At 40.5% G+C, this 15,118-nt stretch overlaps 1 protein-coding gene across 1 annotated transcript in view; it reads right to left on the bottom strand.

Moving 5' to 3' along the window:
• Positions 1-6,521: 6,521 nt before the first annotated feature.
• The window catches only part of LOC122536710, a 45,204-nt gene continuing 36,607 nt past the window's right edge, over positions 6,522-15,118 (bottom strand). The window contains exons 3-4 of the mRNA XM_043669286.1: positions 13,641-13,704; positions 6,522-6,795 (exon numbers count right to left, since the gene is read on the bottom strand). Coding sequence (XP_043525221.1) covers positions 6,535-6,795; positions 13,641-13,704 — 325 coding nt within the window. The 3' untranslated portion in view covers positions 6,522-6,534. The remainder of the gene's footprint in view (positions 6,796-13,640; positions 13,705-15,118) is intronic.

Raw genomic sequence — 15,118 nt, 5'->3', positions numbered from 1 at the left:
CAAGATGAGCTGCGCGCCAAGGGGTTGAGGAGGAGTTGGGGAGGGGGGAGGGGAGGGGGAGGGGGGGAGGTGAGGCTTGAAGGAGAGAAACCGGCGACGGTGAAAACGACGGAGGGAGGAAACCGGCTCGGAGAGAGGACGTGATAATCTCTCCGAAGCGGAGAGTCGTACTCTCGCCAAGTCCTGGCGAACTTTCCGCCAGAGTCCTTTCGCCTCTCCTCTTCTTCCACTCTACTTTCGAATAATAGAGCCGCTCGCCAGTTTCATTCGAATCGACCCCCTCCCCCTCCGCAACCCGTTCGCTCGTCGTTTTAACAGATTTCCCGTCATCCTCCTTTGTCGCCGCGAACGTCCTCTTTTCCTTCGCGTAGCTCAACGAGAAAAAAAAGAAAAAAAAAATATATATATTCGCGACAATCGTTAATAAACTTCAAGCAACTATCAAGGAACAACGTACGATATTAAACGTCGTTCATTTCTCATGCCCGTTGGCTCAAGAACTTGTAAACGCGTATAGCAGAATCGGACGACACACCATCGTGGCTGAGGGGAAGAAAAAGAAAAAAAAATAGAGAGAGAGAGAGAGAGAGAGCGGGGCCCCATGGTAATTTGTGATCTGTTTTGGGTCCGCGGACGGTAACGAAGGCGAAACAAAACACTGCGCGATATAATCGTTGAATAATAATAATCGGTACGTGCGTCCGTCGTTATCGGGCGAGGATAACGAGCGCTATCGTTAAGTTTTAATGAGCGCTAGCCCTAAATTAATATAACGATCCCTCCGCGGACCGTGACGGGCCGAAGTCCCGTGACGTGACACGCTGGCCACGCTACCGTGACGACATTACCTCCGCGGGACGCGCGCGCTCGCGCTCCTACCTTTCCATTTAATGCCCGCAACAATTGTCGCAATTACCTCTAAATTATTAATTAATTGCAGCGAACGCCCGCTCACCGGCGTAACACTCTGCCGTTCGATGCTCGACCCACGCTCTCTCCCGTTTTCCACACACAGTCGATCTCTCCCATTTATCACGCGACGCCCGGATTACTCGCCTGCCCGCCTCTCTCTCTTTCTCTCTTTCTCTCTCTCTTTGTACCGTGTGAAAAAGAAAAAAATGAAAGAACATGTCAGCTTCCGTTCGATATCACGGATTATTAGCACGTTCAAACACCACGGTCCTGAAAACGACCGTGGAAATTATGGTAATTACTTATTAAAGCCGGATGATGGATCGCGTATGCCTTGGTCCCTCCCCTTCGGATCGCTCTTACGCTCTTAGGCTCCCGGAGCTGGCTGGCAGCCCTTTTGTCCTGAAAATCCAGCTCCGGCTCGAAGACTCGCGCGCGAGCTATCGATGTCAATTAACGGGCGAGGCTGGTTCGTTGATTAAAGTTATCCGTCTAGGTAATTAGTGATTAATTGAAGGATCGTCCCTCGAAGCAAGCGTGCCGTCCGCGGCCCGGCCAAACGCGCCTTCTTCGTCATCGCTGAATCGGCCCCGCTAATTGGCTGTAATTAGCGCGTCCACTCGACTATCTCCCTAGGCTATCGGCTGGCTATTCGCGATTGCTGCGAACTTTTTGACAGGCGGATCGAGAGAACGCCCCGTTCAAAAGAATCTCAAAGATTCTTTTAGGGGCAGAGTGAAAATTCCAGGCCTCGCAGGGAACGCAACTACGCGAAGTGGACCCGAGGCCGGCGGAGATTTTAATCGCGGAGAGACTACGTGATTGTACTTTCCACGGATATCGTTAGAACACTCGACGACATTTGAAAATAAAATAGAGAACCTTTCTCTTTGTCTGTCGTTCTTTGAGAGTTGAATATCGACTCGTTAAACCAGGCTTGTCCACATCGCGCCGTACAACCAAAATTGGAACAATTGAAATAGGAATTTTTTTATTATTTGAATAATTTTAACTTAATCGTGTAGAGATATAATGTAAATAATGTTTATTCAATAGGAGTAACGATAATAGAACAACAAATAATTAAAGGAAGACAAGCAACGTTTAGTCGACGCGAATTCACAACTCTAATAAACTCTTTTAACAACAACAATTGACACTTTTAATAGTTCTCTCGCGACTCGGTTTTTCAACTAGCTCGACTCTGGTTTTTTTTAAAAAGAAAAGCGCTCCATGCCTACGTTACACTTCTCGCATCGCATTCATATTTTATCATATCTCTATAATCAACAAACAGGCCATCTGTTATATTTGAACGTAACTAAAATTATAACTACAGATTAATTATAATAACCGATACTACAATCGTGCCTTCCTTTTAACTTGCAAACTGAAATTCTGAGAGATTTTAACGCTAACCGTTTCTAGAACGTTGAAGGTGTCTTCGATGATATTGAAAAATATTTATAATTATAATATTATGATCATAATATAAATATTAAATATATTAAAATTAATAATTTTAATTATATAATTATATTTAATGTAAAAAAAAAAATTGCACATTAAATTTTGATTTTAAATGAATTAATAATATTAGTAATATAAATAAAATATAATTATAGTCGAATTATTAATTAAATTAATATTTTATATATATAATTTATTTAAATATAATATATATAAATATATGAATAATAATAATATATATAAATGTATGAAAATAAATATAATCATTAACAAGAAATTCTATATAATTTACTGAAAATTAAATAAGGGAATTAAACCTACGCGGGCACTTCGGAATCCTCCATCTAGTAAGTCGTATTTTCGAGAAATGAGTCGGAAGAACGCCAAAAGAAATATATGGCCCAAACCGTGACTCGGTGCCTCGAGAATGTTTGACATTCTCACGCTAATAGTTACAGCGCACTTTGCACAAAAGTACAGCTTCGCGACAAATCACGTGGCAGCTTGAGAGGTTGAAGACGCGACCTCGACTGGTTCCCTGTCTCGTGGCGGTGAAAAAATGATTGAAATTCTAGCGGCGACTGAACGACCCGATAATCTACCAGCGGGAATCGCCCCGTGACTTTGTCCCCCGCTGTTTCACTGCGTTTTCAGCTACGTTTCCAACGAGTAACAGCAAACCACAGGCGCTCGTTCGTTCTGGTTGTAAAGAGCCGAAAGAATGCATCGCCGGCGAATCTCGGGTCCGAAACGTCGTTCGATTGAAAAACGGCGAGGTCAGCGGCGCGCGTAATTCCTTCGAGGCGAAAGAATAGCCTGGTTTAATTTGCGTCGGTGCGTGATTCGCCGATCTTGTAAACAATGTCCGACGCTGTAACGCGGCTCGTAGCTAGAACAAGAAAGAGAGAGAGAGAGAGAGAGAGAGAGAGAGAGAGAGAGAGAGAGAGAGAGAGAGTAGCGAACTAGCGAGATCTACTCGAAAGAAGTAGAACGGGAAGTGACCAGTGAGTCCAGCTCTTCGAGGTCAGGCACGCAAAGTCAGCCTTCAGACGCCGTTTCCGGAGGGAAGCCACGCTCGCACGCTCCATCTTGTTCCCCCTTTTCCTGTAGACATACATACATACATACATACATACATACATGCATGCATCGCCAAGTCTCACTATGCAAGTACCACTTCCCTTCGTAAGGTTCTTTAACTTTTACGAACGAACCTTTCAAAGTTCGCTGCAATCATTTGCCTTATTTATTCGAGACAAATGAAACTCCACCGTATGTAGAACATACATTTCTCTCGGAATTTCTAGGAATTTTTAATCGCAGTTCAAGTGCACGTTTGACTGGTTTTTTATTTTTCCAATCGTTCACGTCCACTGGAAGATTTTCCACTCTCGAATCTGTTGCCGAGGTGAAGCTTTGTTTTTCGTTCCTTCGAGTACAGGGTGGAAGGGAAAGTTTGTCCGTGGCTATCATGGGTGAATTCTACACCTTCGATTTGATGAAAAGAACATGTAAAGAACCTGCCGCAATCTTGAATGTTAAGGTCAAATTTTTCTTTTTTTTAATCTGTGTTCTACTCATCACGAAGATTCATTTACTTGATAGTTCTTTTGAAATACTGCAGACACGTGCGTTCTAACAGCGACTTTATGGTTCTAGAGTTGGCGTGGATATAATGTTTATGTTTCGAATAATGTTAACAGTTAGTTTATTATTATTTGATAATTACACTGTATATTGTATATTGATTATTATTACATTATATACTACAACTAGTAGTAGTAAATCGAACGTTAACGAAACCTAAGAATCCAGAACTCACTGTTGGTACACGTCCACAGTGTTAAATGATTAAAAATGATTAAAATTTTCGCCATTTTTCAAGAGAACTGTCAGATTACGACCTGTGGTTCCTTGGCAAAGTTTTTATCACTTCGTGACAAGTAGAGTGTAATGCAAACAATTTTTATATAATTTTATAGAGTGTAATGAAATCAAATTTTTTGACGTCGAAATTCAAGGTCGAGGTCAATTTCGCGACAGGTCAATTGTCTTTTACATTTTCATCAAATCGAAGATGTGGAATTCATCTATGATGGCTGATGGACATTTTCTCTTTCTATCTTGTACTTTACGTTTCAAAGTAGAGGCTTCGCATCAGTACTGTTTTAAAAGTCGAACGAAAACGGTGAAAAAATTTCCACGGAAATTTCCCGCGTGAAAACTACGACTTTCCGCCACGTGATTGAACGTGAAAGTAGACCGCGAACCATTCCCCCAGCTGGGTAGACCAGGCTGTCAGAAGTCCTTCCGCCATTTTGCCAATTGATGGATCATTGAAATCGCGAGGAGAGCGTGTCCGATGAATAGGCGAGGCTCTATCCAGTCCGGCTTCTTTCCGCGATGGCCGCTGTTTATGACGTCTACAGCGTAGCTCGGATTTGACGTGGACGTATTTGTTTAACTTTCTGTTCGTCGATTTTCTGTCAGGGGACTAAGTGCATAGCGTGATCCAACCTCCGGCTCCGATAATGGATGTCTGCGACACGGACGTGTAGAATGAAGTTTGACTTTGCATAAATAAACTTGCTGGATCTTGAGATACGTATTGGAATTGCTGGGAAAAGATGGCCGCGGCGAGAGAGATGTTGTAGATTTACGTTCCATTACTGTGGAATCGTTGCGCAAAACCGTTGGAGATTCTCGATCAAACAGAGAGAGAGAGAGAGAGAGAGAGAAGAACTTTCCTCCTTTGATCCGAACGGGTTGAGAATGAATTTCCGCGGTCACGGAAATAAAACGACGATATGATCACCGCGAGATGCTTCTATTTCTATTGTAGTTTGGCCAGATTTTTTTTTTACTAGATATTGAAGTTACGCCAGTAGAAATTGAGAAGTGAGAGAGAGAGAGAGATAGTCCACGCATACATAATTCATGGAAAGACTTGCGGCGAAGTTGGTTGACATAACCGCGGTATAACGCGTCGTAATGCGTCATAATGTATAATAATGCATCGTAGCCGAGAGCGTAATGCATGAAAATGGTCCTGCCGCGAGTGGCTTTCTTTATTTCATCGCCGCCATTAAACGCGCCATGATTTCCTGCTGGCACGGCTGTAATCTAATTTCGCGGCTTGCTCGCGCAATTATTGCCCACTCCTCGCGCCTCTGCCATCCTCTTCTGCCCCCCTTCTCTGGGGGGAGAAGGTCCCCGCGATACGTCGCTTTAACGGCCGGTTATTAAAACCGTGTAACGGAAACGGGCTTCTGAAACATCCTCACGCGCAATCGCGTCGAAACTCGTAAGATCGTATCGATCGATTACGTCTTGTTGTTAAGTATTGTCGTCTAGGTGTCCAGAAAGAACGATGCCTAACAGTCTGTATGCACGTGCTCCTCCCATACGGTTTTCGAATAAATAAATATCGATTTGGCATGTGAGTGGCTCCGACAGAACGGATTATACGGCGCCGCGCATCAGCGAGCCATTAATGCTCTGTCGTTTCCCGGAAACAACGCGGCACCGTTGCTCGTTAGACATGCTAATACATGGAAACTTTGGGCAAAGTATAATTATTAGGGTCGTCTAGATTATAGCGAGGTAGCAGGGCGACGGTGGCGAGACAGAGACGAGAGAGAGAGAGAGAGAGAGAGAGAGAGAGAGAGAGAGAGAGAGAGAGAGAGAGAAAGGGGGGTGAGGGAGAAACGGAAGGGTAGCAGAACGCGTGCAACACGCTCCAGAGCCAGGTACAGGTTCTTAATTTTACGGGCCATTAGCCTCGTAATTACACGGGCGAATTAATTGCGTCGTAAGTAAGTTATTCCACCCGAGGGAGAGAAGGGGGAAAAGCGAGCCACCGAGCGGGAAGGGGAGAGAAGGAACGCGCGGGGGCAAAAGGAGTGGAGAGACGACGTCGAGGAAACGACGGGTAGGAAGAACGAGGGGCAAGGGGGCAAGCAGAGGGCGAAGAGGGCAGGAGGCAGAGGTTGTTAAGATCAACTGCAGCAGCCAGGAAGCGGCAGCGACGATCAGCAGCACACCGACGGTGGCAGCGACGACGACGACGACGACGACGGCGGCGGCGGCGACGGCGGCAGCAGCAGCCCTTAGTAGTAGTAGCGCACTCTCTGGACCAACTTCCGCGACTCATTATGGCTTGCACAACAAATTAACGTGACGGGCCTCGACCCCTGTACACCGAGCGTCCTTAACGTGGCGCTTGTTAATGAACTCGACAAAGAGAACGAGAAAAAGCACGCGATCTCCCTCGATTCGCCAACACCGCTCCTCCCACCACCCTCTCTCGCCTTCTCCACCTTCTTCTTCTTCTTCTCCTCTTACTCTTTCTTCTTCTGCTTCGCGACCCTTCATCGCTGTAGCTCCGCCTTGGCACCGACACCCCACCGAGATCTACTCTGTACACGTCGTTTAAGCGAGTTAACAAGCGGTCTTTTGTTAGAGACCTGGGCCTTTTTTACTGCCGCCGCGGTGCTATTGCTCGAACTGCTTTTGCTCTTAGGGAGAGAGAGAGAGAGAGAGAGAGAGAAGGAGGGGTAAATGATCGGGCCAAGGCGTGCCGGAAGTATAATTCTGCCTGACAAATTTTCATTTCAGATGGAAATCGATCGACTACCATCGGAGAACTCGAATGGAGGAAAAGTTGTTTGCCGATTGAACCAAGTATTATTATATTGAACCAAGGTGTCAAGGAGAGAAGAAACCTAACTGCAGACAAGGAAAAAATTATGTTTGGGACGTTTTGGAATTCAGGCAACGACGTATGGCGGAGATCTTGATAGACATAATTTAGACAGGAAAGACAACTGGAATTTCAAGTGGATTATACGCTTATTCTTTATACAAAATTGAGAATTCCGTTGTCACAAGGAATTTAATCTAAGAAAATTACCCGAATGACCACAATGATTTCAAATTCCTTGATAATGTTATAGTGATAACAATAACTAACGTTGTGACAAAAGGTAGAAATTAAACGACTGTTATCTGAAAATAACCAGTAAAATGTAAAATTTAGATACTTCTGAATATAAAATAGAATATTAAAACACAGAATATTAAATACTATACACTAATAAAATACTAAATGCTATAAAACAAACTAGTAAAATTCAGATGACTGAATATAAAATAAAATTCAGATGACTCTGAATATAAAATAAAATTCAGACAATTCAGATATAGCGATTCACAATATTTAGTCACGTTTATAATAATCGAGTTGTTATAAATAGTGACTCACGTTTATAATAACTGACGTTACGATAAAAAGTGGAAATTACATGCAAACGACTATTACCTAAAAATAACCAATAAAATGGAAAATTCAGACACTTCTGAATATAAAATAAAATACTAAAATACAGAATATTAAATACTATACACTAATAAAATACTAAATGCTATAAAATAAACTAATAAAATTCAGATGATTCTCAATATAAAATAAAATACTAAAATACAGAATATTAAATAATATACACTAATAAAATACTAAATTCTGTAAAATAAACTAATAAAATTCAGATGACTCTAAATACAAAATAGAATACTAAAATACAGAATATTAAATACTATACACTAATAAAATACTAAATGCTACAAAACAAACTAGTAAAATTCAGATGACTCTGAATATAAAATAAAATTCAGACAATACAGATATATCGCGATTGACAATATTTAGTGACGTTTATAATAACCGAGTCGTTATAAATAGTGAGTCACGTTTATAACGACTAACGTTACGATAAAAAGTAGAAATTACACGCAAACGATTATTACCTGAAAATAACCAGTAAAAATGGAAAATTCAGACATACGTAAGGGGGGGGGGCGGGGGGGAGTATCAGCGCGGCTGACGATATCTACGAGTCACGTTAATAGAAGTTGGTATTCGTTAGCGGACGAGAACAATGCGTTTAGTGCATGTTACATGCAATAATAACGTCCCGTGGGTTACGAAATCTACATTCCACGGTAACAGGAATTATGAGACAGAACGCGTCTTAGGGACATTCGCTGGAGGAACAACGTGGCTCGTGTCGATAAATCTCCATGGAGTCTCTCTCTCCACGGCGACTTCCTCCGGCACGGCGCGGAGGCCGTGTTGGCTCGTTCGCTTGATTAATCGTGTTTAAACTAGTCGCCTCCGCGCCAATTAAGTCTGTACAACGCCCCGTGCAAGAACAGCAAGAAAGGGGCCGAGGGAGAGAAAGAGAGAGAGAGAGGGAGAGAGAGAGAGAGACACTCCCTCGTACCCGACCCGGAATGTCCGAGGAAAAACAGGACCTAAGGCGAAATGCCACGCCAGAGTAGTAAGGGGCCACGATAAATTAGTATATCAGAGCGATATACGTGTCTCGAACAAGACGCCGTATTATACCCTTCTAGTTCTTTATTTTATATTTGCGATATCAGAGCCAGATGAAATTGTAAGGACGTCATTTTCCACGTTCGTTTTCTTTTTTTTTCTCTCTCTCTCTCTCTCTTTTAACAGCGATGATCTAGCGGTTTTCTATATTTAGGTTATTTTTTTTTCTTTTTTTCTTTTTACGACGTGTCGAATGACGTTGAATTTTCTGACGATCTCGAGTGAAATATACGAAAATTATACGTTGCGTAGGACGTAGGAGTGTGAAATGAGTAATCACAGCGAGATCTTTTTCTTCATAATACTTCAGTTATTTCCTTTTTTGTAACGTCAGTTAACGAATTGAAACATTACTATCTGTCATTTGGCTGTGTATGACGCACGCTGATTCCAAAAAGTATTTACACACCAATTAATTAATTTCAAGTTGTATCAAGTTTCGTACCACTTACAACAACGAAACAAAAAAAAAATATATATATATATATATTCTTTAGAAAATAAGCTTATGGACAAATACTTTCTACTCCATAAACTTCGTAACACCCTAACGCACGTCCGGCGCACGAAGCATTTCTCCAATTAACACTCGAAAGACGTCAAAAATCGTCCCCCTGTTTCTTTTTTACATCGCTCGAAACAGTGGCGATATCAGCGTCAATTAATTATGTCGCCGAGGCCACAATAAACTCCAACCACGCCCCACTCTCCATAGACCCTTCTCTCCCACCCTTAATATCCCCGCACACGCACGCAGTCCAATTTCACGAGGGTTAACTGCGAGGCATTTACCATGAAAACGCCCGGCAATAAATCGCATCTTGCGTGCGGCGAGCGAACGCGGTTCGGATTTCCTCGCGGGACACGCGGATCGGTATAATTAGACTGGTTTACGGCGGTCGATCGTTGGAAAGCATTCGGGTACAAGCGAACCAGGGCAACTACATTATCCTTCAGCATTGCTCGCGCACCTTCGCCCAGCTTGTATTACTTTGTCATTAAGCGTCCGGGAAGACGGGTAGTGGTAAGTACCTACGTAGTAATAGGCGTTCGAATTTCAATTTGGAAGCATCTCAAGACTATGGTATCTCGATGGTGATAATTCCGATTTCGACTCACGTCGCCTATCAATCTGGAAATCGGACATAATTCAATTTTTTCCATATAACTGGAATACGAAAATTCCATTTGTTTCATTGTTGTAAGTGGTACGAAACTTGATACAACTTGAAATTAATTAATTAATTAATTAATTAATTGGTTTTCCATATAAATGGAAGACGAAATATTTTAGATAACAGTTTTTTAGTGACTCACACTATATAATATATTACTATATTACTATATAATAGTTCAGATTTTAGACTCGAGTCTGAAAGTTGAATGGTTTAACACTTTCGCGACAGACAAAACGTTCTCAAAGTAATTTTAAAAAATTAAATGCGTATAGGAAAAATAGTTTCTTTTTTCTTTTTTTTTTTAATAAAATGAATGTGACGAATTTACAAGTATATAAAATTTACATATTTACTTTACATAACAATTTGCGCGGTATTTATTAATAACGTGAAATATAAAATATATTAAGAATTTGGAATGACGTAGGATTGCGTTCCCGGTTGCAAAAGTGTTAAGACTGAAAATTTCAACTTGGAAATTTCTCAAGACTATGAAGCATTTGGAGACTCGAGCATTTGGAATACGATTTCAAAATGAGTCAGTTGTCTCGAAATTAAAATTTCAATTTGCAAGCGTGATTCGAATAATTTGAGGCACGACTTCCAAGGTTCAGACTCGTTCTTAGATTTCAGATTGACGTCTTGGACGTTTTAAGGATGAAAATTTCAACTTGGAAGTTTCTCGAAGGTTTGCTGACTCGGGTTAGTTATCTTGAGACTTCGACTTGCAAGCATGATTTGAATAATTTGAGGCACAATTTCGAACGTTCAAACTCTTCAGATCTGAGTCTTGGGTGTTTTTAAGAATTTAAGAAGATAAGAAGGAAGTTCCTCAAGATCACGGAACACTCGAATTATTTATAGCATCGACCTCAAGGGTCGGGACTCGTCTTAAAATTTCAACTTGCACGATCTCGATAATTTGTAGTACGATTTCAAAGGTCGGGGCTCGGAGTTCGCTATCTCAAAGGTCAAGTCAGCTTTAAAGTTTCAACACGCAGCATTATTTCAATAATTTCGAGAGCTCGTTCCCGAGTGTCTTTCCGAAGTCTCCACACCCCTCTAAAATAAATCGAAAGTTCCCGACTTTTATTAATACTTCGTGCCACTTCCGTAAATGCTTGCAAGATACTGAATACTTAACACGCTTTCGAGACCTATCGAAACTCTCGAGACTCGCCGAGACTTTCAAGATACATCCGAGATATCTAAGTCATTCAAGAATTACCAAAGACTTCCAAGAATTCTGAGCCTCGGATCGCTTTTCGACGCGACGCGAATCATTCGACTGCGAAACGCGAGTGAACTGGAAAAGAAGGATTGACACTGATTCATTCGTACCACGTTAACCTCTTGCGCTGGCAAACCGATTGCGGACCGTAACGAGTGACCAAACCAAAGTACACAATAAATTTGTCTTCTTTTTGAACTCATTCGGTACATCACTGGATAGAAATTACTAATTACTAATAAGTAATAAATTTATTATTATTTGTTAGTGGATCGAATTACAAACACACTGATTACTGATAGATTTAATATAAATTATGAAACACATACAATGTTTACCTCTCATCGATTCACTCTCTATCTCGTCTCTCGTGCTTTGCGTCTGGAGATCTTCACAACTGTTTCTCGTCACCATGCTCGCTCTCAATTCTTCTCGCATACATCTCTCACATTCGTTCTTTCTTCTGCCATGAAATATATCAAACACTCAGATCACACCACACCACAATTATATGCACACTCTCGCCACACTCATTCTTCTATACAAACATTTTGTATATTCATTCCACAATATATAACTATCTATGGTAACCACTGTCACATTATTATTATTATTTTTTCTTTTTTTGCCTGGATTATATTTCAATATACTTAAAACTGAGAAAAATATTGCAATTTTGGGCGAAATATTCTCGACGTAAAATAAGTCTCGAACTACATTCCCGGTACGTGAACTTTAAAAACAAAGAAATTATTTGAAAGTTTCTGAAAGAAAAAAAAAATTAGTAAAAAGAACAGAACTCTAATTTTCTCCCAAAATTCACCCCTAATGATCTGATACTCTTCCAACGTGAAATTGAATAATTTTCAATTGTGACGCTACTTTAAGGGATCAGAACAGTGTGAAATTTTCAAAAAATCGATTTTTTTTTTCTAAATAGTAGTTTGAAGTCTTAGAAATAAGATACAAAAGGTCCTAGCCTTTAAAACGACTTATTTTATAATAATAAATCCGCGGATACAGAATAATTGAATTTGCAATCACTGTTTGCAACTTTAAGCAGTATTATAAAGTGTAAATCGTGCGATTCAAATATTACTTTCGGCGAATCGAATATTAGGGGACTTGGTTTCAATTTAGTTGTAAATTTTAAGAACTGTGAGCCGCGATATATGAGTAAAAAAAAGTAAGTAAGGGATACATACGAAAAATGACATTCTGAAACTTAATTAATATAACATAATATAAAAATATTATTAAATATATATATTAAAATAATTATATATAATGATATTTTATTAAATAATAATTTTTTCTCGAAAGTAGGATTTTAGAAACGGTGTGCAAGATATCTTGGAATCTAACCAATCGATTACTGTGAAACTTGGTACGTGTCTTTAGTGTAACATTTACTAGAGATTAACGATCGAACATTTCTTAATTTTTAACAATTTCGAAAAATATAAACAAAAAACGTAGAAATTTTTGGCGTAAATTCGATACGCCAGAAACAAATAGCTGCCATTTTCATAATCTTCACAGAAATGAAAATGTTGGATCGTCAATCCCTAGAGAATATTGTTTACTTTTGAACTTTCTTTGCCTTTTCGTTGCAGCTAATCCTGCTTGGCTGGAATCCGTGCACACCGATAGGCAATGTAAAAAAAAAGTTATGTAAAAAGGATGCCGTTGAAAAGTTAAATAAGAGCCCTCTTTTTTTTCTCTTTTAATGCTGCCTTTTATAGTTCATAATGTGCTATAAATAAACCGCGAAAGCTCACGTCAATCAAATGTGTAGTATTTTCTTTTTACTAGCCCTCTAAAGTATACGAAATTTTTCGGCCCGTCATACTGCCCCCTTAAAATATTATTACGATCGCTACGAGGTGTCCCGAATCGATGGTCCTCGAATCAATGAGAACCTCTGGCTCTCTTGGAATCATTAGCTATGCACAGTAGGTGCGCAAGATAAATATACAGATACACAATACACAGACGAGCACACGTGCCTGGTAGTATTTGTGCGTATGTATCTGTGTATTTGTGCGTGTGTGTGTGCGTGTGTGTGTGTGTGTGTGTGTGTGTGTGTGTGTGTGTGTGTGTGTGTGTGTGTGTGTGTGTGTGTGTGTGTGTGTGTGTGCGCGCGCGCGTTTGGAGAGGAGGCTGTACGTGTAGAGCTGTTATACCTGAACAGAAGGGAGAAATGTGCGCGGCGTAACAGGCCAATGTAAAGTCGGTGCGGCGAGGATGCAATTAATGCTAAGAAGCCGAGGTGGTTTAGCGGTCGAGCAAGCATGATTATCCTGGATACGGAAAACGGGCGAGAGATAGAGGCAGAGGGGAGGAAGGGAGAGCCGAGAAGGAAACAGCAGGGGGAAACTTTAGGGGACAGAGGGAGAAAGGAAGCACCCCGGGACTTAACCGGAATTAGTGTTACGGAATGGTAATTCCTTACCATCACGTAATGTCGCTGAATCTCGATCTTCTCCGTGGCCAATTTCTCGCACTCGAGCTTCAACCTGCGAACAGAGAGAAACGGGAATACATACAGATTAAATGATTTCGGTACTATCTTATGTTTCTACAGACTGTACATTTCCGCGTGTGTGTGTGTGTGTGTGTGTGTGTGTGTGTGTGTGGTGGACGGTGTATCTTACCACTGGACTACCAACGATCAAAACGTAAAATTTTCATCATTATATTAATACTTTATAACGGAGTGTACAAGCTTCTATTTGTACATTTTACGAAAAATTATTTAAATCCCTAAAAATACACTTTATACGTTTCGCGTTTAACAAAAATTATAAATGTATAATTTATATAATATAATTTATATAAATTATAAACTGATCGTTTTGGCCATTTTTAAGTTTCAGGTAGTTAACGCTAGAACTATGAATACGATGGTACGAAATTTGAAATCAGAGAAACGAAGTGAGAGTAGAATGGGGAACAAAAGTTTCTGATACAGTAAAGAGCACAGTATAAAGTTTCGATTAAAAAAAAAAAATTACTGCTCACTTTCATCATTGTGGTAGTTGTAGCGTTCTCTTTTCTCGGAGATGGAGGTCATGTTTCAACACAGATGCTAATTAAAGTATTAAAACTTGTGCCTCTCGTGGTATATTCCGCGATTCTTACCGAACAGCGAGAGTTGATTCTCAGTTTTACATTTCGAGAGAATTTGTAACACGAATCACGTCGCTGCGACGTAACAAGCAGCGTGCCTGCAAAGTTTCTAGCCGGGAACATTTTCTATTTTACGTTCCAGAGAAACGGTATTGAAAATTTTCCAACGAATAAACGCCCGTACTGTATCGTCGTATTATTTAAAATTATTTCACGCGTAGTTCGATCACACAACTGACCAGAACACAAATCTGACTTTTCAAAAAAAAGAAAAAAAAAAAAAACGTCCCACTTTAAATGACACGTCAATAAAATTCTTTCCAAAACAAACAGTTTACTACACAGTTTCCAAAACTGGAGTAAACACACACTTACGCGTATTGCGTTTCTACAGCAGAGATATTTATATTCTATCCTCGAATAAAATTACGTTTTTTCATTGAGAATCTTTGGCAACCGACGTTGTACAAACATCCGCTCTCTAATGTTTTAACTGGCGTGAAATATCGTTTGCCAGTGTTATTTCTACAGTACAGACAACACGCGTGCGTGATCACGTGTGTGTCACACACAGCTACATTATCCACTAATTCGGGCAACGAGTCCCGCGATCTTTCTGCTCGCCTCTATTAGCATAATGTTAATATTAATTGTCGTCGATCATGCATACGTAATTGCGTGCACGCGCGATGGCCATTTATGCTTCTCTCTCTCTCTCTCTCTCTCTCTCTCTCTCTCTCTTCAACGAACTACAGAATATTCGGTAATGAGCGGTAGAATCAAAGTAGCAAAGAGAAAAAA

This window comes from Frieseomelitta varia, unplaced genomic scaffold (genome assembly GCF_011392965.1).
Source record: "Frieseomelitta varia isolate USP_RPSP 00005682 unplaced genomic scaffold, Fvar_1.2 scaffold_867, whole genome shotgun sequence".
NCBI lineage: Eukaryota > Metazoa > Arthropoda > Insecta > Hymenoptera > Apidae > Frieseomelitta > Frieseomelitta varia.
Note: the sequence above shows the minus strand (reverse complement) of the source record. Positions and strands in the feature narration are given on the sequence as shown.